This window comes from Dufourea novaeangliae, unplaced genomic scaffold (genome assembly GCF_001272555.1).
Source record: "Dufourea novaeangliae isolate 0120121106 unplaced genomic scaffold, ASM127255v1 scaffold47, whole genome shotgun sequence".
NCBI lineage: Eukaryota > Metazoa > Arthropoda > Insecta > Hymenoptera > Halictidae > Dufourea > Dufourea novaeangliae.
Window position 1 is genome coordinate 736459 of NW_015373920.1, and position 22312 is coordinate 758770.

General features: G+C 46.4%; 2 protein-coding genes across 2 annotated transcripts in view; one reads left to right on the forward strand and one right to left on the reverse strand.

Moving 5' to 3' along the window:
• LOC107194459 overlaps positions 1–12404 on the forward strand; it is a 49664-nt gene extending 37260 nt beyond the window's left edge. The window contains exons 3-17 of the mRNA XM_015584082.1: positions 1326–1421; positions 3174–3239; positions 3315–3525; positions 3865–3911; positions 4433–4587; positions 4774–4946; positions 5036–5085; positions 5666–5797; positions 6530–6571; positions 7269–7462; positions 8609–8834; positions 11051–11180; positions 11276–11583; positions 11662–11860; positions 11983–12404. Of these exons, the coding sequence (XP_015439568.1) occupies positions 1326–1421; positions 3174–3239; positions 3315–3525; positions 3865–3911; positions 4433–4587; positions 4774–4946; positions 5036–5085; positions 5666–5797; positions 6530–6571; positions 7269–7462; positions 8609–8834; positions 11051–11180; positions 11276–11583; positions 11662–11860; positions 11983–12147 (2194 nt within the window). The 3' untranslated portion in view covers positions 12148–12404. The remainder of the gene's footprint in view (positions 1–1325; positions 1422–3173; positions 3240–3314; positions 3526–3864; positions 3912–4432; positions 4588–4773; positions 4947–5035; positions 5086–5665; positions 5798–6529; positions 6572–7268; positions 7463–8608; positions 8835–11050; positions 11181–11275; positions 11584–11661; positions 11861–11982) is intronic.
• A 1171-nt stretch (positions 12405–13575) lies between these two features.
• On the reverse strand, positions 13576–20950 carry LOC107194460 (adenylate cyclase type 10-like). Its single transcript, XM_015584083.1, has 29 exons — positions 20834–20950; positions 20483–20759; positions 20277–20411; positions 20003–20214; positions 19696–19936; positions 19482–19567; positions 19090–19226; positions 18801–19009; positions 18633–18739; positions 18442–18566; positions 18238–18373; positions 18025–18168; positions 17750–17956; positions 17413–17687; positions 17121–17347; positions 16877–16992; positions 16609–16750; positions 16281–16510; positions 15978–16185; positions 15740–15913; positions 15470–15661; positions 15151–15392; positions 14829–15079; positions 14618–14738; positions 14371–14554; positions 14229–14313; positions 14069–14165; positions 13706–13987; positions 13576–13647 (listed from the first exon to the last, which is right to left on the reverse strand). Exons 1-29 carry the CDS (start codon positions 20948–20950, stop codon positions 13576–13578), a joined length of 5031 nt encoding a protein of 1676 aa, XP_015439569.1.
• Between the last annotated feature and the right edge of the window lie 1362 nt (positions 20951–22312).

The following is a 22312-nucleotide window of genomic DNA, read 5'->3' on the forward strand; positions in this document are numbered from 1 at the left end:
ATAAAACAATTGATCGAGAAAACACGCAGTCGTAGAGGCGAAGGAACTGTTCGTTCACAGTTTGAAACGTGGAAACGATCCAGAAACGATCGGCTAATATGGGCAGAAATTAGTAGCGTGGCGGATTGTAACGAATAATACGCGGTGCTCGAATCGAAAGCGAAACACGCAGACGGCATTGTCGTCCAGATATAGACAACTTTAATGGATGTGTGTGCTCTACACTATTCCCATGGGGCTTGCGTTGCGAGATTCCGCTCGAAGATTTCTACTGCTTCTAGCGCGCTTCCAGGGCCCCCGAAACAAATACCTCCTGAATACATACATCGCTCTCGGGGATTCAACGACCGTTTCGATAGAAATCTCTTGGTCGCGGTGACATTACAGTTTAAATTCTCCGTGGCCTGTCGCGCGCGTGGGCATAGTTTTTTATTTTATGGAATTCCGCGCGGCCAATCGAAACGGTCGGTTTAAAAGCGTGATTTGGAATCAATGAACGAAGAAACCAGTTTGCTGGCCGAATAGTCCGTAGGTATCCGAACCGGGGAAAAAGGATCGTGAAAAGTTGGAATAATGAATTTACGACTCGATCGTGAACACGGTTATGTGATTAACGACTAATCGATAAAATCTACATCTTTTCACGGTGGAACTTTTGTCATAAATTACGCTGGCCTCGGAAGCTGCAGATAGATTCAGAAATGGCACATAACTGTCGTCGGTAATTAACGCAAGCTCTTGTCGATTAATCATGTTTGTAGTAAAATTTTTCGTCGTTCAGTTACGTCAAATCGATACTTCGCGAAGCATTTCACATTTCTATGGTACAATGATCCGGACGTAACGGTTGTCACCTTGAAGAACGTTGGAGGAATCGTTACGATAAAATATTACGCTCGGATTAGAGCGAGGGCGTCGAAGGGTATTATTACGATCCTGGCGCACTTTCGATCTGGATCCGCGAGGTAAAAGGGGGTCGTAGCCGTACGCATAACCCTGGAAAAAATCAGCCTGCCACACCTCTCCCGATACGACAGTGCGTGCAAACGAGTTCGCTATAAAACCGGCCCGCGTGCCCTAAGATATCTGATGGTAACGCAGTGTCCAATTAAGGATCCTCGTATACTTACTTGAAACGCGACTCTAAATTCAGTTGGTCTTCGAAAATCCTCGAACATCTATCAACCAGTACACCCGACATTTCATTAATCGAAAAAAGCAGTCCCCTTATGGAACTCTCCTACGCGATCCCAGAGACAGCTTCTCCTCGAACGTTCTTTTTTAAATGATTCATTGAAAAGTTGCCATTGTCTTTCTTTCCGCAGTCACGAATTGCAGACGTGCGATTGGCCACGTAACGTGGGCTGTCCCGACGGCGGATCTACCAACAAGGAAAGCGAGGAAGATCCTCTGCTGGAAAGGTGAGTTTTCAACGATAGACCGACTACTACACCACCAGTCAAAAGTAAAGCACCAAAGTTCATGATTGATGGAAAAACTTATTAATCTGTTACGATATAATCAAAGTTACAGAATCGGTACATATACAAATGAGTTCCAAACAGTTCTAGGACATTACATAATATTTTTCTCTTTCTTTAATTATTTATCAAACCTGGTCCCACACTTTTGACCGGTGGTGCACGTCACCATGGTAACGCTTGTCCCAGTCTTCAAACCGCAAACAACAGACCTCGGAAAACTGATCGTCAGCATCGATCGACAAAACCGCGGGTAATTCGACTTTTAAATCGTCCGACCGAGACGATCGCCGAGCGGCGAAATGCTCCACCGATCGATCCAGATCGCCGGACGTCCGTCGATTGCGAAAGATTTCGGGTCTGATTGCAAAACGATGCCGAGCGTGCTCGAGCTTCACCCCCGCGTCACGCCGTGTGGCGAAAGAAAAAGGTGGCAGTGAGAGTCGAAGAGAGAGACAGAAGAAGAAAAAAAGAAAACGTGCGGCGGGAAGGGCGGAGCGATCGAGATCGAGGTGTATCACCGATCGGAACGATCGACCAGCATTATTTTTTTTTCTTTCGTTCACGAGTGGAGAACGTTGACGGAGGCACAGATTGATCAACTGCACGCGAGGCCACCACTCAAGAAAATAGAAACGATGACGTCATAAATCGAACAATAAATAACGGTGGAACGATTTCCATAATATGTCCCATGGTTATTGCCTGCTTCTATTAAATTACTGTCCACTAAACTGTTCATCTCGTCCTTTGATTCGTACAATCTAATAGAGACATTATCGCAATTACTACTATTATTTACCATCGAAGCCTTGAAACAACCCACGGACTATTTATCGACACTGTTTCCAGGGCAACAAATCGAATCGGTTCACTCGTATCTTTCGTACGGGAGACAACAAACCCTCCGTTTCTCCGATTGGATAAGCGAACGATCATTAATCCTCGAAAGACCCATTGAAACGGTCTCGTTTCTGGCTGAAAGTATCGAGCGGAAACGCGGCGAATTTGTTGTATAACTCTGCGCCCGTGTCTACAATCAACTCTCCCACTCTCTCGCTCTCTTTCTCCCTCTCTCTTTCTCTCCACCGTTTCTCGAAGAGAGCACACGACAGCTCGGAACCGGGAACGCGAGTCTCCTTGTGCAAGACAAAGTTAAGCAACGGAGCAGCGGTCGCCGTTCGCTCATTAATGTATTGTGCGCGAGTGTAATCGGGGAAAGAAGTCGGTTACCCAACCTAGCCGCGACTCGGTTCTGTTCCGTCTAGACGCGTCCACCGGCTTGGCCCGGTCCGACGACGTCCTTGCCATTCCGAGCGACATGTTTTCGCGAAACTAGTTCGACGGGACTGTGGGTCCGATCGGTGAACACTCGAGACCAATCTGGTCCGATTTCGTTCGGTTCCTGGTTGCGAAATCAAAGCTCAGTTACTTTGTTCGAGAAAATTAACCGTATTCCCACTCTAATAATTTATTATAACGGTCGTAACTTCGCCTAATGTACACTCGAATAACAGATATTACAATAAATAAGATTTTCCCCGTCGCAATTGATTCGACCACGGATCGACACGGTGATTTGCGAAATCCCAGAGGTTTCCGAGGTCTGGCACAGCCCGCGAAACAACCGTCCCGCCACGGCCCCCTCGATAATTAATCCTGACGCAATCGTTCCCCTCGAAACCGCGCCAGATCGGCGAAGATCGAGAGCCTGCAGGAGCAGCAACAACAACAGCAACAACCGCCGCCTTCGCAACGGTCCCAACAACATATCCGGGAGCACCAACGACGCGAGCCAACGGTCCAACAACACCAACAACGTCCCATTCAAAGGCAACCGATCACGACCACCCCGACGCCCATCCTGCAGATAACCGAGAAACAGATCCGTCAGAGACAACAGGCCAGGAATTACCACGAAGATGAGTACGAGCCCGCGTCAGAGGTCGAGAGCGACAGACAGCAACGTGTCTACAGAGGTCAACCGTCGACGATCGGTCAGGTGCAGCGAGATAGAGATGGTTTTCGAAGGAACGTGATCGCGGTAAGTGCTCTGTCATTTCGAGGGATACCAATTCGGGTACACTACCGGCCAATGGTACAGTGGATTCTAACTATATTGCCATGGTCGGGGCTGTAGGGGAGTAAAATGGCAATGAGTTCAAAGCCCCCTCCATACTAAGTTCTATCGTCATAGCCTTGGCCTCAACGCCTGCGCAAATTGTATCGTCGAAAGTATTATTATATCTTTGTAGAATAATGTTTTTATCTGTTTTTAATTATCGAACCTGGCCCGACACTTTTGGCCGGTAGGGTATAGTTTTCGAGCCCCGATTTAAACGAGAGCCTGTCAGGGATTAATCTCTCAATTAATGTCAAGCAGGAACGTGAGAAGGAGAGCACGCGCGCCCAAACGGAGGCTCACTACAGGTGCGTAAAGTCGACTTGATAAAAAAAACTGACCGATCTACTAGCACCACACACGCCTCAACTTTTTTTTCTGTTCGATTTCCCTTTCGTCCGTCATGGGCCCCTGTAATTCGTCCGACACGGCTGTCTCGCGCTTGCGTAACGCAGATCCATCGGATAGCATTGCGAAGATCACTGGTGATAACACCTGGTTTGCTACCTTTCTTAACACTTTGATGTCGGATGTTGTAATAGTACGTCTTCCCCAAAAGCAAAATCTAAGAGTGGTTGATGTAGTAGTACGTTTTTCTTAAATAAGAATTAGAACAATAAAAAAAAAATAGGGAAAAATCGCTTTTTCTACATGTAAAGTTTGACAAATAAAAGTTAAGTAATAGTTTCTACATATTTTTGTATATTTGCAAGCACAAAATCCCTCCCGCCATCGAAGTGTTATTTTGTGTTTCTGACGTTGATCTTTTCCCGCCCGATAGAAAACACATCGAAAGATAATGTCTTTAAAAGTGTGTTTAACGTCGCAGGACTCAAGTGCCATCCTCGGAGTCGCCGAGAGTCGCAAAGATCTTGGCGTCCACAGCCTCCCCAGTAATCTCCAAGTCGTATTACAACGACCCGGACCAGAGTTACCCATATTACACGATCTACGACGACGACGTGTCCATTTACAAAGACGATGGTGAGTAACCTAACGATGTTTCCCCCACGTTTCCTGCTTCTCGAGAAGAATTATAATTTTAATCGTTAATTAAAACACGCGTCCAATCGCGTGTTCGTGTCGTTCTCGCGTGAAATCCTATCCTCCGGAGGATTCAAGTTCAGGGATACCGAGACGTGTACGAGTGATTCATCCTTTCTCGGCTAGATTACAATCAGTACACCGTGAACCAATCGGTCCCGGTTCAACCGAGCGTCAAGATCAGCGAGGTGAACACGAAGCAGTACCAAAAGCCGAAGAAAGTCGCGGTGAACGAGGCGGACAAGTATAATCTGAATCAGGACGTCACCGTGCAAGACTACGACATCTACGAGAATCAGGTAAATACGAATGGATTTTTCAGTCCGATCGAACGAAAATGTCATGAATTACAATTTCCTTTTTCTGTTTCCACGCGCCCGATCTCTAGGCTCAGCTCAACAAAAACAAGTTCCGGATTAACGACGGCCAGGCATTCAGGTGAGAAATTTCCCATTGATCTAAGAATGATCTCGACCTCAAGATGACGATCACCGTCAAAGATGTTGGGAGTGATCGAGAAACAGAAGTAACCTTCGCGTTTGCTCCTCGAGATGAGAATATTACCGTGTTAATTGCGTTATCGCCTTGAGCTTTCATCGATGACTCTCAGCGTGGTTATTCTCGTGAATTACGTTTCTCGTGAACAATCCCGAGACATCTTCGCGATGACTGCGGTCGTTTCACCCCGACATTCGATCGAAATCGAGGAGCGTGCAAACACGCGCTTACGTAAACCGTCGCGCGAGGTTATCGATCTAATCAACATTAAAAACTAAACGCACCAATGAACGAACACTAAAGAGATTTTGTTGTTTGCATATAAAATAAGGAATTGAAGAACAAATTAATATCTAATCATTTGCTTATTTAAATAATTAAATTTACTCGTTTCATTTAGTGGTGTGTCCACCCTATTTGTCCCGCGAGACCACGGTCTTTCGCCGATGAAAGTCCACTGTTCGCGGAATCGTAGCCAGTTACTCGACAATTTATTAATTAAGAGTCGCGGTGTCCGCAGGCCTAACGTGCTCAGCCACCCCGTCGTCCACGTGACCACACCGAACGCGATCGTGGACACGTTCATTCCGTTGACGACCACAACGCAGCCGCCGACCACCACCAGCAGGCCTTACACGGTCAACGCACCCAGGTACGTCGTCGTCCACCTTACACAGTTTTTCCGTTTCGGTTACGCAACCCGGGTAGCTGGCGCGTAGACCCGCAAGAATCAAAAAGACACCCGTTCGATCGTTATTATTCTACCGTGTCGGTTCCTCGCATAAAAAGGAATTCTCACTTCTAAACTGTTACGAAACGCTTGGTTGAAGAAACACAAAAAAAAAGATGAATAAAAGGTAACGATCTCTCGCGTCTAACCCGACTCGTTAACCCATTCGTCCGATCACTTTCCTGCACCGTTCGAATAAATTCGCCAGGAGATGAATATTCAGTTCGCACCAGTTTTTGTACTTTGGAAATAAATTTCACGTGATCGGTTTGTTGTACAGGGTACCTACTATTCGAAAAACATCAAGGTGACTAATTATTAGACCTGTACACAGAGACGTTAATTATCGATGTCGTTGGTGTTATTCGACTTCCGGTACCGAGAGCAAAGGAACGGCCTTGCCGCGTCCCAGTCGACCAAGACCCGATTTCGCTGCTATCATATGTATACCTGTGTGTATTCCGTAAAACGAAGCGCCCGCTTTCTCTCGCGGCAGACGCGGGCACATTTTCCTTTTGCTCGAACACCCGCCGGAAACTCCGTCGATTTTTCGTTCCTCTTTTTCCCCTTCACCCCCCTCGCTAAAGCCCGCTACGATCGCGATCTCTCGACGCCTCGCGTTATCTTCAATCCTTTCCTGTTTTTTCTTTCCAGCCGAGGACGCCCGCAACAGATTCATCGTGGAACGGCACCACCGTGAGTAGAAAATCACCGTCTCGATCCTTTCCATCCCGCGTGACAAGGACACGCGATATTCCGGGGAAACTACGATTCTCTCTCGATCGAGAGACGTTCTCAACTGAGAACAGTTTGTCGCGCGTGTTTATCTTATTTGAATGTAGCCGCTAGAAAGTAGAACCACGTTTCTGCTGGTTTCTTTGGATTTTCTTGTTTTAACAATTAATCGGTGAACTACTTAAGTATATATACTAGACCAACGTTGCAGCTTCCTCCATGGAATTCCTTTTCGCGGTTCGGTGCTTTGGTCGGTTAAATCCCTGCCCAAGAAAAGCGTCACTATCTTGAAGACCATCCTCCCCGAGTGTCGCGTCTCGAGGTGAACGAACGTGGCCATCGAAATTAATGCAGCTAGAAAGTTAATTGCGCGCGCAAGCCGCACGATCCGCGCGCTGTTACATTTACCCGAACAATTATCCGTCGATCGGTAGGAAAAACATCGCAAAAAAAAAAAAATATAAAATACGATCAGGTATGGCTATATGATATCTCGGAAATTCAATCAATTGCGGATAATCGCCCGATCGTTCGCGACGAAAGAAAGGTGAAATCGTACTGTCGCGAAACGATATCGTGTATTTCCGCGAACGTCCACATTTCTTCTTGGCGAACAACTCTCTGTATATTTACCAATCGGTGTGTTTGGGGGCTTCAGGCGATCGCGACCGACCTTGAAACCGTCCACGGAGATCGTGTCGAAGGCGCAGGAGTTCGTCGACATCTACAGGTACCCGCCGTTGAGGCCGTTACCGATCTACCCGACCCCGCAGGTCGACAAACCGGCGGCAAAATGTCGCAAGGACGTTTGCCTGATTCCGGATTGCAGCTGCGGAGGCGCTGACATTCCAGGTAAGTTCGGTCGTTGCGCGATCATTACATCGTTCGATTTATCCAAAGACGTCCCAGGAGAGGTGACAAATATCGAAGATTCGATCTGAGAGAAAGGGGCGGGGGGTACAGGAAAAAACGGTACCCATGTGCATAGGTGTCGTCGAAAAGGACGGGACGTGGGCAGCGAGTGACGCAAGCGAGCCACCGCGACGCGAATGTTAAGTTCGGTCGATCGGTTTAGCAGCCACCAACTGTGACTTTCTCCGATTCTAAAACGTTACGCGTAACCATCGTACAGTCCCCTCGAAAGTGAAACAGATCCGCTTTGCCGGCCCGGGGACTTGCGGCACGTGCGCCTCCTCTAGACTCCTCGAAATCGAAAGGTCTTTCGCGTGACGAGAATCGGAAGGAATCGTACCCGGCTTCCGTTCAACCGGTACCAACGGTCTTCCAGCCGAGAATTCGGTTTCACTAGTGATGGGCGATACAGTATCGATATTTAATGCGACGATATCTTCCACTATCGATACTTAACATCGGATAATACCGATAGAATTAAATCGTATCGCCATCAACCCACCCACTACTCGTTTGTCATTTTCCTTTTCTAGGAATCGATTTTATCAGTTTGATTAACGTTAACCGTATTGATTACATCCGGTACTAAACGCAACACCAAGTTAGCATTGAATTCGTCGGTATGAACGGATCAGCGCTCGTACGTCGAGTCACGATAATAATATTTCCCGCGGGCGAGCATGTGTTCCGTAAGCCATTAATACGGCCTTAGCCGGTTGTTCCTGCGTCTAGAATGGATTGTGCAACCGCACACCGCGCAATAAATCATCCGGAAGGATCACGCGGCGTCGGGTGACTCTCTGCCTACGTTTCGTTTCTAATTGAGCAATGGATAAACAACCCGCGATTCTGTCCTCCGCGACGCACCAAGATGCCGCGTTTCAAGATAGTCGGCGTTCGCGTGCAATTCAATACATCCTCGTGTTATCAGGGACTCGCGTGTCTCGCGATAATTTGCGCACCGGGAATCGAATTTTGTAAAAATTCCGAATTTCGAGAAAAGTCAGCTCCAGAGATCAACAGGGACTGTCTCGAAACGCGGCGAAAGCGTCGGTTGATTCGCAAAAAACGATCTCGTGTATCCAGGTGGTATCCCGGCGGAGCAGACGCCGCAGATCGTTCTATTGACGTTCGACGATGCCGTGAACGATCTAAACAAACCATTGTACGCCGATCTGTTCGAGAACGGCCGTAAGAATCCGAACGGTTGCCCGATCACGGCCACGTTCTATGTGTCGCACGAATGGACCGATTATAGCCAGGTGCAAAACCTGTACGCGGACGGCCACGAGCTGGCATCGCACACGGTCTCGTAAGTTCACAATAAACGGTTTCGGAGAACGGTGGGGGGTGGAAAAGGGGAGAAAAAACTGTCGCAACTCGCATCCCGCCGCTAATGTTCGTTCTATGCGCGAGCAAAGAAAAAAAAACGTATTTGCTCATCGAACGTCATCGCCTGTGCATCACTTTCGACTAACGTTTTGGTCTCTGTCTCCCTCTGGACGCACGACTTCCGCTCGGTCGCCTATGGCCGATCAAATCCCCGTTCTCGAGGTGTAGCCTCGAGAACGGAGAAGACTTCGCGTTTGCCTCGACGATTCCTCTGATTTCGCTAGGCTAAAGTGGAACGAACGATTTCCATCGAAAGTAGACAATAATGATTGGAGTAAAAACCACGGAAGTAAGGAAGATCGAACTAATCTAAAAGTAAAATTTATCTCCCTGGTGTATTGTTCACGAAGGCCTGAGAACGGCCGTCGAAGAAAGGATTCGATGATATCGTCGCCAGAGTCTCCCGTTGAATCGCATATCGGAGGCGTTCGCAGGGGCAACGTCTTGTTCCGGAGCAAATTGCCCGGCCGCTTCCGTTCCGATGGTATTTACTCGAGGGAGGGGCAGAGCCACGCAATTAGAGGAAACGTCGAAAGGATCGTGATAAAATTGAAATTGCGTTGCGCCGCGCGGCTGGTGAAACGAGGCGCGCGATCGGAGATGAACGATGACACGGGTCGCGAGAAGGCGGTTTCACCAGCTGCGTGACGCACCTGTGCCGTATACTAATGACGCGTACTAACCGCAACTTTTCTCTTTTCTCTCTCTCTCTTTCTCTCTGCTATTCTCTCTCTCTCTCTCTCTCTCTCTCTCTCTGTTCGCAATCACTTGGTCATCCCTCGCATTCCCATCACGCACCACACACTAATTCGCTGGAACACTGTTAACGAACATTCGTACATGCTACACTCGATCATCGTTCACTGGAACACAAAAAAAAAACTCTTTTACCGTATACACGTAATTCGTTAACACGCACCGGAAAATGAAAACACATTGATGCGATACGGACACTCGAACGACACTGAAAACACACCGTCCCACGATGACCCATTTATTCCACAACCCCCTCCGTCCCTCTTCCTCCTGCTCGATCCCGGAAACGATCCCGAAACAGGCGACTACCTGCCGGAGGAGATACCGCAAATCGTTCTGCTGACGTTCGACGATTCGGTGAACGACCTGAACAAGGGTCTCTACACGGACCTATTCGAGAAGGGACGAAAAAACCCGAACGGCTGTCCCATCTCGTCGACATTCTACGTCTCTCACGAGTGGACCGACTACAGCCAGGTTCAAAATCTCTATGCCGCCGGCCATGAGATTGCCTCCCACACGGTCTCGTAAGTACATACCCGACTGACAAAACAACTTGCAGCCACGACAATTCCATTCACGGGGAATCGAAAAATCGCGTTTCGATTCGCAGTTCAATCCGTTGCGATCGAAACAGAAAGAAACTTGATCCGCACCGGGAACGTGTACGCGCGGATTCGTTAGGGTCAACGAAGCATCGCGTTACCCTAGGCCCACCATATTCTCGATCATTAATCACGATTCCATTTACCATTGAGCAATCGCGAAACGCTTAATTAGCGTTCGATCATAGCCGTTCACGCTCTGTCGCTACGCCGATCAATTAGCAACTCTAATGCCCAGGCTTGATACAGTCGGCTCGATTGAACGCCGCACCATCATCCGCTTGATCGGTCAGAAATCGCCGCTTTAGCAGCACGCCGCGGGCCAGAATGTAGGAAAGGATCAGAACAGCGGGGCGAGTCGAGAACCGGTTACGAACAAACGGAAAAACAGTGTGTTATTAATCGAGAAGCAACCGTTCGCGAACTGTAATACCCAAGAATCGTTCACGGGCACGATACGGGTACTGGAAACCACGATTTACCGCAATTTTCTTCGGCACGATCACTCATGCAACCGGTTGAAGACGGATGAGGGGGCACGGTATGGAAAATCGTCGGTTTCCTGGACTCGAGGATTAACGGTTCGACCCTAAAAATAAGGGATTTCGTAACGATCGTGTGCCCAAAGTTGCGGATGCGTTTGTTCGATGAAACCGAGTCGTCGATCGAGCGTATCGTTTTAACTAGATGATCGAATTTCCTGGATTCTGGCCCCGCGGATCGCTTATCTTCTCCTCACTCGAACAACCGACGGTATAATAAATGCTGGTAACAGGCACAGTTTCGGCGAGCAGTTCTCCCAGCGAAAGTGGGCGCGAGAAGTTGCCGGACAACGTGAAATCCTCTCGGCCTATGGAGGCGTCAAGCTGGAGGACGTCAGGGGAATGAGAGCTCCTTTCCTATCGGTAAACCTCGCTCTGCGAACAACAACGAAACAATTAACCACGAAATTATATGAACGTAACACGTTTCTTTTCTCTTTCTTTCTGTCAACAACAAGGTCGGAGGAAACAACATGTTCAAGATGCTCTGGGACACGAACTTCACCTACGACTCGTCGATGCCGATCTACGAGAACCGACCGCCCAGCTGGCCGTACACCCTCGACTACAAACTATTCCACGACTGCATGATACCCCCGTGTCCCACCAGGTCTTACCCAGGTCTCTGGGAGGTTCCTATGGTGATGTGGCAAGATCTGAACGGAGGTAGATGCTCGATGGGAGACGCGTGCAGCAACCCACCGACCGCCGACGGTGTTTACAAGATGCTGATCAAGAACTTCGAGAGACACTACACCACCAACAGGTACGTTGATATCTTTGATCGCACCGACAATAGTCCGTTGGTCGAAACTTGGTCACGGTAGAGACTTATTTTTTACAGATCGCCGTTCGGACTGTTCTATCACGCCGCCTGGTTCACCCAGCCCCATCACAAGGAAGGTTTTATCTCGTTCCTCGACACTATAGTCGCGATGGACGATGTATGGATCGTGACGAACTGGCAAGCGATTCAATGGGTCCGGAACCCTACCCCGTTACCGTTGCTGCACAACTTCGAACCGTTCGGGTGTAACTATCCGGTACGTGTATCGTGAATCTTAACGACCAAGTTGGTCCAGTCTCGACCACTCGAGTCGTGTTCTCAATCTATGTCGTGTACCAATCGCGATATACATTCTGATCGTTTTGCCCGATGAATCAGGACCGACCGAAGAAATGCAACAACCCGAAAGTCTGCAATCTATGGCACAAGAGCGGCGTTAGGTACATGAAGACCTGCCAGGCGTGTCCGGACATCTATCCGTGGACGGGCAAGACCGGTATACGAAGCAGTCGCATCGACAACGACGTCGACTCGCACGAATGAACGGGAAATCGTCGATTGTTCCGTGCGATCGAGACCCAGCCAGCCGAGAAGACGAAGCGCCACCGGAGGAGACGAAAATGTTTCTCACAACGATTCGATCAAACAAAACAAAAGAAAAACCACCCCTCCCATTTACCATTTATCTCCAGCAGCCCAACATGTCCAAACGAGAGCCATCATCCCATCAATGGCCGAGTACGCCAATGAAATCGACTCGACTCGACGCTCGAATCGCCAGGCCACCCTTTCTCTTTTTTTCCCCCATAAGAAATCGAACGAGTCGCGAAGGAACGGAACACGGGTTGGGCCGTCGAGTTTAAGCCGAGGAGACGAGCTTCGGCTCACCGCGACGTAGCGGTTTATTTCTTCGTTTTACGAAATCAGAGACGTATTTTCGAAGCTCTATGTCGTTTATTTGGCGAACGAAACGGGAAATTCGATGTTGAACACTGTTATCTGGACGTATATTATATTAATGTACGGTCGGGAGAGGAGCTTATCGTAACGATGTATCCATCGGGAGGATCATCGATGGGAATTGAGTTAATTATCCGCACGCGTGTAACATCACACCCGGTGAAAGGAAAAATTATATTTGACGCGTGATATACGATCGCCACACGGTTTATTCGTTGCGTTAACCGAACAAGCGTTTTTTCTTGAATTAAAAATGAACGATTAACATGACGCGCCTATATGGATTTGTCTTCGTCCGGTTAACCGGTCTAGCCTCGAACGAGAATCTCGTTCGCGAAAAAATTCAAACACGTACGAAATTCAACGAATCAAACGACAGACGACGAGCATCGTTTACCGTTCGAGTCATTGCGAACGCGGTGCGAGATGTAGGGTTGCGGTAGAAGCATATGTCCCAATTTGTCCCCAGAACGAGCGGAACAAGGAGACACTTTCGCGATTCTCACGCGTAGCCGAAGAATCGACCGACAGAAAGTGTCTTCTTCCCGCAATTTTTTCCCCTTACTCCCCCCTTTTCCCCGTCTTTCGTCTTCTTCCCCTATTTGCTAATTCTTCTGTAAGTGTCCTTGGCGTACTCGGCCACATCCGATAGATCAATTAATTAATCGCAACGTATAATTGTATCGTGGACGCGTGAAAAAGTAACTAGAAATCGTCGGTCGCGAGAGGTTTCCTAAGAGAATCGATCTGGAGGTTGAACGCGCACTCGCTCCTGGATGGTCGCTTTATGGACCGAGGGAACGAACATGTTCGCTTCAACGAACTATCGTGCACACGAGGGGATCGTCGTGTTTACCTTTTAGAACCTAAAACTGTAATACGCCTTTAATCAATAAACATTTCGCTACAATTCCTAGTCTACTGTTTGCCCAACTATATTCGTTGGTATTACTTCCACCTAACGCTACCGTTTGTAATGTCTAAGAAGTAAAGATTGATCATTCACCTGGCTTAAATAGTAAAATCTGGAGCCACGTGTTCCATCCAGTACTGCGCCATGTTGTTGTAATTCGATTTCCAAGTCTAGTAACAAATCGTTCACCAGTGTACACACGGAAACGATCGATTCTGTTTTACTCACCCTTTTGTTCTGCTCGACCCAACACTTAATCATTTCGTTCTCCTGTGTCTTTGCCGATTTCTTAGATTTCTGTAAATACCCCTCTGATGCAGACTTCCGACCGCGTATCAGCGACACGTACGATTCTAACAGATACACAAACGGTTTCAGGAACTTCGCTTGAGACTGCGTTTTACGGAGTGCGCGCATCAGTAGATAAATGCTGTGCAGTCGGTCCATCACATCGTTCGATTTCTTAATGTTAATCTGTTGAATCAGTATCAACAGGTAGCACTCGAGACCCTGCAAAAAGACAGCGAAGTTTTGCATATCGATGACTTCATCGGCTCACCGAACGTTGAACTACTAAAATGCACCCGGTACCTTAACGCAATTTAGAAGCTGCGAAAATTTGACCTTTCTGATGTTTTTGATGTAATCTCCGGCCGTCGGTATACAGTAGTCCGCGACCGGTATCTTCCTGCAAATGAATGTCAATTAACCGAATTACATAATGACCGTGTTTTCCGAATATGTAACTCACATTCTTAGTTTCCAAATAATCACGCAAGTTGTTAGGCGCGTCAAGCTCTCCGGATCCCGTGACACGCAAGCCATCCATTTGCAAGCTGATCAAGAACACATTTATTCGAACGCGAGCTAAAAATCGAGAAGAAATATCTTACAAGTAATTTGCGAATGATATCCTCGACAAGTTTCGAAGGATTCCAAGACCATCCCAGCATCCAGAAGCAACTCCAAACAGAGGGCGTAATACCAAGTGATCGCGGATTTATCGACGTCTTCGTGGGAAAGAAAGTACAGTTGCTTGAGTAAATCGACTGCACCGCTCAGGTACTTCGTCCAAACCTGAAATCGAGATTCTGTCAGATGAAACACAAGAACGTGAGATGAAAGGGACGCATTCTTTACCATGACTTCGATTAAAGACGGCAACACAGCAAGCTTCATTCTGGTATAGTGGAGGCAATCGCAAATTTTCAACAGACTCATCCCGATATCGATGCTTTCAAGCAACGAACCTCCCAGCAATCTTTTTTTTTTTTTTAACGAACAGGTCATTTAAAATAATCCTCATTTCCAAAGAATTTACACTATCCAGTAAGGCAAATGAGACTATCACCTGTTCTCGTACAACACGCGATAAACCTTCGCCAGCATGACCACCTCCTCCGGGGAGTTCCAAGCAGTTTTCTCCTCCGTGACATGGATCATCAGTTTCTCCAGAGACCGTATGTAGGAACAGTCATCCCGAATGATTTCTACAGCGGTCAAATAGACCAATGCTTTTTCAATGAAACCGCCGACCGTCTGAAAAGCGGTGCGAAAACTTCGAACAATCATCACTTTTGCTATCTTCTGTTCATTGGTGACCTGCAAAATTTCATTGACGTCAGAATGTAACTTGACGATCGATATACAGTCGGTTAATTAGAGTTCCGAACCATCAAGACCGAGGCTAATCTTTGCAAACAGATCGCAAGTTCTAATTTCTTCGTCGCTACCGAACCGTGGACCCGATGCAGAAGATAATTGGGTAAACCTTGGAACATGTGTCTCAGTTTCTCCATGACTATGTTGTAGCAGATCTGTTTCTTGCCAAAGTACGGACCGTTTTTCAGTGTTACCGCCTCCTTGTAGTATTTCTTCGCTTGCACGTAATTTCCGCAGGTAAAAAACGCGTCGCCTGTGAAAGAAAACGATTCCCTACTTGAAAAAAATATTTCTAAAATTCGCCCTGTGTTTGTAAGGGAAGCAACTTACCTGTCAAAATCAATATTGATCCTTTACAGTTATCCTCGCTCGTGGTGTCCACGTTCAGCTGCGTCTTGACCTTCGCGATTTCGACCGTCGTGTTCGTATCCGCGAGAAATTTCATCGCGTAGATCGGCTGACCGGTTTCGAGCAAGCCGGCACTGTAGTCCAGCATAAACTTCTTCAACTTCTCGACATCCACTGGAAAACAGTTCGAAAAAAACGAAAACGTGAAAATAACCGTAAAATCAATGTTGTAACGCGAAACTGAAACGTTACTGGTGTTCTTGATATGATAATGTAGCTTCCAGTAAAGGTAGTCAATCACGTCGATGCATCGACAGTTACGATAATCCAGGTACTTCATGTGTTTCAATCGGCTCTGCCAGGAAATGTCGTTTTTCTTGGTAACGTCGACATCTTGCCCCTCCAACATATTGCTTATGAACGCATCTACACAACAGGTAATTTTGCTGCGTTAAATAATTAACTTCCTCGATCGATCCCTGATCCTCACCGATGTCCCCCTCGTCGTCGTAAGATGGCAAAATCGAGATTCTACGGGCACTCATGCTTTCTCGCCTTCTCTCCGTATCGTTTGTTCCATTATTAACCGTTAAGAACATTTTCGATCGACTCTTCGATTCCAACCTGTTCATTATTCGACTGTACGTCCTGTTTCTTCTAGGCAACGCTATACTCGATATCGACGGTGCCTCTTCGACCTTGCATGTACAAACAAAAACGGAAATTTCGAATATTTTCCAATGAAATGAAAATACACGGACAATGGGAACATTTCAGAAAATAAAAACCAGACTGTTTTTTCTGGTTGTATGTGCTCGTTCGAGAAAATCGCAAGGAAACTGCCGCCGCCGCATGTGCTGCATTTCCGTGCGTCACGCTCGAAGATGGCCGCCGCTTTTGTGTGAAACTCCTTTCTCTCGTGCATTGGCAGTATGTTGTACAAGAGCTTGCGATACGCGGGTATAGTGAATTCCAGGTACTGGCAGTGCGCGTGCAAAGGCAGGCTCCTTGGAGCGAACACACCTGCGATATAATTTTACGGGAAACTTTCGTCTGTCATTAAAAGTTACCGCGGGTCGACGAATGATCAGCGCGGGCAAATTCATTTCTGTTCTACTAACGGGTAGGTTGGCATTTACAGGTCACCAGATGATACATGTTGCTGAAGGTTCTGCGTTCCTTGAACAAAACGAACATCGACTCGTCCATGTGAAATTGTCCTCGTTGGATCATCGCACATTCTAAAACCCTTAGTCGTATCATCTCTGCCACGGCTGAAAGAACAGAAAATGGTACAATGATCGCACACCGGTTATTATTATTTTTAAATTCATAAGACAATATAATAAATATAATAAACTTTCCTTTAGAGGTGTACAGCGGCGCAGCGTTAATCATCAGATTTCCGATCATATTACGTATAAAAATGCTACCCAATGTCGCCGCACACTTAATGAAATCTTGTTCGTACGAGTTCATTCTGTTATACATATCGATCCTCAGACCTAGCATACAAGAAACGTTCAAACACTAGTAAAGTGTTCTGGTCACCTAAATTTTCAATGATATTGTAGACCACCTATAACGTCACGATTGGTCTCCACGGACCCCCTTTGCGTCCCAGACGGTATACAGACGGTCACGGTGCTCATTTGCGACCAATGCAACGGCGGCGCGAGTTCGTCCGGTGTCATATCCACGGGTATTTTAGTCACGAGTGCACCATCGGGAAAAACGAGGTCGTAGAGTCTTGTGTCCAAAGGCGAAACATTGATGAACTCCAAAGCTCGGACTTGTAGAGTAGACATCAGGAACGCTTCGCACCAGGCGATCGCGTTCTTGCCGCGGTGCTGCAGAATCCTAAAAAGCGTAGCCGAATAATTGTGTGGATTGTAGCAGCGTTTGTGAAATTTATAACGATTTACCTGTCGAGATTGATTGGAATCGCTCGAACGTTCAAGAACTGGCAGGCAAATGCCGTAACGTGCGCGGTGTCCAATCCGGTCAACGATCTGTTCATCAGCCTTTTGTCCTGACAAATTCCTGACTCCACTTGGGTCAAATTGTCCCAAGAGACTGGTTCCAGTAACGTCATCGCGACGATCACGTTGGCCTTGTCCATAGCGACGGAAAGAAACTTCCAGGATAGTACGTCCATGTTCTGCACGTCGTCGAGAAGAATGCAGACATGTTCCACGCACTGAATCGAGATCGAGATTGTTTTAAACCTAAAATCTCTCTACACGTTATCGATGAATCTACCCTTTCCAATATTATTCCAAACAGTTGGATAGTCTTCATGTGTCGTTCCCAGTCGGTGTCGTTGCAGTACTCATGCGAGAGTGGAAACTGAACCTTCATCATGCCGTTCAGATAGCAGAAATCTTTGGCGGGTAGGATATCGGAGAATTCATTCAACATAACCCTCTCCCGTTCTTCTATCGTGGTGGTATTCTTTGCGCCGAAAAGCTAGATGTAAAAGTAGACATTTTTCAAGCTTATCAACGAAACAGAATCTTCGACCCCGTTCTATTTACTTGTAGCAGTAAGTTGTACAGCACCGAGAACTCCTTCTCCGCGCAGGACTCGTGCACAGGAAGCCTGAGCAACGTTATTTGCCTGTCCAGAACGATTGCAGCGAAAGCGTCGAGAAGACGTGATTTGCCGGATCTCTCACTGCCCTAAAAATAACTGATTTTAATATATAATGAGAAAGAAACAGGATGATTCCAAAGAAAGATAGGAATGACCTCGATAAGCATCCCTGAATAAGTTTTCTCCGCCACTCCAATATCGTCCAAGATATCCTTGAAGAATTCCAGTTCTTTCGAACGACCAATAATAGGATACACGTAATCGATGTTCGTTGGGAATTCCTCGGATTTTCTACAGAGAAAAGACGACATCCCAGTAACTTGAAAAACGATAGGCATGTTTCGATAAAGCAACCGTACAGATATGTATCCAAGATTTGATAGACGTGAGCCTTTCCATATCCCTTGAGCGTCTTGACACCTCGTGAACGGAACTTTTCCTTGCCGACGGTACTGTACAAGACAGTGTCATAGTCGCAGGACATCTGTAACAAAGCCGTCTAACGTTAGATAAAGTGAAACAAGTGAAAGAAGATTTTGCAGACACTAACCTTGCCGAAGGACACCATCATCAATGACTTGGCCTTGTCTACGGGTGTACCAACAACCATGTATTGTCTCCTGACAGCGTGACCCACTACTCCGCAGAAGGCCATTCCTGGCGGAAGGAATTCAGAAAAACTGAATTTTCAATTCAACGAACACAATGTCACAATTACCGGTTGACATGCCGACATAGACGGTTTTCACGCCATTGACCCGCTTCAGCTCGTTCAGGATCTCAGGCGCGGACGCAACACCGTTTTTCGCGGGATTCGTCTCTTCCGCGTCTTGACTGTATCCGTCGATCCCGTACAGTATGTGAAACAAAATATCCCTGTTGTACACGGTCATCGTGCTGATACATCCCGCGTGTTGTCTAACTATGCTACGACAGGTGAACCATTACTTGCAGAATCTTGAAAAATTTCGTGAGAAACCTTCAGATATATATTTCCATGGGGATACCTGTTCAAAACGTTAAACAACTCGTCGATCAACGAAATCAGTTCGTAAACGGAACACTTGCTTGGGATCACGTTCACACACGTGACGGTGACTTTCCTCACTTCCGTCAAATACTCCAACGATGATTCCGCGTTGATCTGCAAAACGAGAGGACATGAAGTCAGTTCCTTACGACTAGACTGCGGATTTTATGCATTTATAAACTCTAGACCTCTGTGAAATACAATAAAAGACGAAACTTTCATCGAATGCAACGACTTTTCTATTTTATTCTTAAATCAATAACATACTTAAGCGAAAATGGAAATTCCTACTTTTGTTCTTGTTTTAAAGAATGACTTTATCAAATTTTATGACAACTTACTACTTATGACAAATCGTGGCTTGCGTACCTGGTTCAGCACCGGCTTCAATATGTACGTCCGCAGGTGCGAACCGAGTCGTCGCTTCAACGTCTCGATCACGGAGACTCTCGCCGCTGAAAGCAGTTAATCCCGTTTTATAAGTCGGTACATATTGCTGTTAAAGTTTTTGGGTGCAAGGGAGAACAAAAGACCTCTACCCAAAAAGTGTGACAGTATTAAGACCGTATCAGCAAACAGTTACCTTGAAGAGGACAACCGCGAAGCAAAGACACCTCGGACACTGTCAACGAACCGCGCTCCCACACTTCCTCTACTTCACCGGCGACTGGAAAGATTTCCACGGAAGGAGGACCGAGTTCGGTCGGTTCGATGACAACAGTGACCGTTAAACTTGCCCTAGGATCCGTTTCGGGTAACTCATGCTGGGTACTCTGTTTATCTATACTAGTAGAATCCATCAACGGTCCGAGAATCCTGATGATCTATAAGAATTCCAATTTCTAAAGAATGTCAAAGGCTAGCAGGATGGTATACCAAACTGTTCACACCTTCACGTTACTCGAGTCTTTGATCACGTATTCGTATTGACTGGGCGCGCAATGCTCCCAAGCGCTCGACGCCAGCACCACGTCCCCAGGTAGACAGATTCTCTTGGCGCGTTTCAGATCCTCGATCGGCATGCCGCCGATCACGAAATGTCTCGTCTCGTGGTCGCCGATCACGGAAAATATTATTTCGCCCGCGGAAATTACCACGTCCACTGTCGACGGTTAATTGAGAACAAGGCAATGATTAAGGTTAGAGAAAATAACATATAAATACCCTTTGGAGTCTGGAGTTTATTCTTCACCGATGAAATAACTTCCTGAATGCTCTGCGCGTACAGGATCACGTTGTATATCGTACGGGAGAAGAACTCGTCTCTGCTTATCTTCCACGATACCAAGAGTCCGTCCCCTGTTCGATATGAAAACGAACTTCTTTCCATTCGATCGATTTCGAGAATATTCTCACTATTCAGGACTCACGTGAGATCTTTATCACATCCCCCTCGGTGTAGTACACTCCCTCGATTATAATGCCCATATAGGTGTTCAACATTTCGAATAGAGCGCAGCTACCGCCGTTCTCAGCGTTCATGAATTTCTCGTGAAGATTGAAGATCCGCGAGACGTTGATCAACGCTGTCACCGCGTTGTATTTACGGAAATTCTTCCGGGAGATGTCTGTCTCGTAGATCAACTCGTCGGGCACGAAGGTCGCCAACGTACGGATGCACTTGTCGTTCCGATGGGTCATCAGCACCTGAACGATCGTGAACGTTAATCAAAAACACGTCAGATTGAAACTAAGAAACGAAGAAGGACAATGAAATTAACCTCCCTCAAGCCGATGTTCTCCCTCTGGAAAATAGGACCAATCACGTCCGGCGTCCATACGCTTTGGCCCTCTTCGATGCTCTGAATCGCTTCCGATATTCCCTTAAGAAAGTCCATCTTCTTGTGCATTAATTTTTCGTGAAAATTCACAGCTTCGGTTGACCGTTTTTGACAAAAGATTGTGGAAACCGAGCAGACCTGTACAGAGTTTGTACGATGAATGCGGTCGAGGAGTAGGGATGACTTCAACCATGGGCGATAACCGATTGTTTAAATTATTTCGCTGATTCGTTTTACAATAGGTATTCAGAAACTAGCGAATGATTATTTTATTGTACTTCGTACAATTTACAGTTGTAAACTGATAATGAACCGTGGAAAATATTCGCGACGTATTTCTAGGCCTCGACCCGATGGAATAACAAAAGGAAGATTGATCGACACGCTCCTGTTAGATAAATAACTTATGTATTTTGTGGTTACATACATATGTATATAAGGAGGAATGTGGAAACATTATGTTACTTAAATTAAACTATGCTACATTAGGAACCAGGTTTCTCGGCCGAATTCGCACGCGGCAGTCGGAAGCAAACGTAAGAACGAATCTACACAAGCTGCACGCTCCTCGCTCGCAATATCTCTCCTCTTGTGAAAAAAAAAAAAACGCAAAAATAGGGTAAAGGAAACGGAAAGCCAATAATACAATTACACAACGAGCTGCGAAAAGAATGCGCGCGCTCTCTGGATAAAGGAAACGGAAAATCAACGGAGAAAAACCTCTTCGTATTGCGCCACGAGTACGACCGAAACGACTAATATTACACGAACAAAACTCTCTCAGACTTTTTTCTTCTCAGTCTTAAGTACAGCACTCTCGATACACCTGTGCAGGAAAAATCGCATAGAAACTATTCGTCGCGAATGAAAAGAAGTGAACGAAAAAATATATATATATATGTGTGTGTGGTCCCCTTTATCGATCCCTCCGTTGAATTTTTTGGTAGGATAATATCTCTGGTATTAAAATCCTCCGTAAAAATCGAGCCGGGCTATCACGGCGTCAAGTGGATCTTATTAAAAAAAATAAAGATGAAAACATTAGAAAACTCGAAACGATAAACCGAATAAGATTCACGGTCAACGTTAAACGGGTCGTTGAATAAAGCTGAGACGTTGTTCGTCGTCGATAAGAAGAAACAAAGTTAAATCGTTGTTAAAACGAAACATGAAAACTGAAAAACAAGCTCCGCGACGGGACGATAAACCATAGAAAAACTTGCAGTCGATCTTAAACACTATACACTTCTCGTCAGCATGTTCCAAACAACGCGTTAGAAAACAAAAATTGAAAAAGAAAAACTTAAAACGAACCAGCTAAAAGGACTGGCGAAACGTCCTGTAAAAACGGAATTCGTAGTGAATATACTTAAAATCCATTTCTAAAGGAGAAAAAAAAAAGAAAAGAAATCAGTAAGA

What these genes read in the sequence shown, in the direction of transcription:
- LOC107194460 (XM_015584083.1), bottom strand. Translation starts at nt 20,950, where the DNA reads ATGGACTTTCTTAAGGGAATATCGGAAGCGATTCAGAGCATCGAAGAG. An exon ending in CGACGACGAGGGGGACATCG is followed by an intron (nt 15,914 to 15,977) that starts GTGAGGATCAGG and finishes CCTGTTGTGTAG; the next exon opens with ATGCGTTCATAAGCAATATG. An exon ending in ATATCATTCGCAAATTACTT is followed by an intron (nt 14,314 to 14,370) that starts GTAAGATATTTC and finishes GTTCTTGATCAG; the next exon opens with CTTGCAAATGGATGGCTTGC.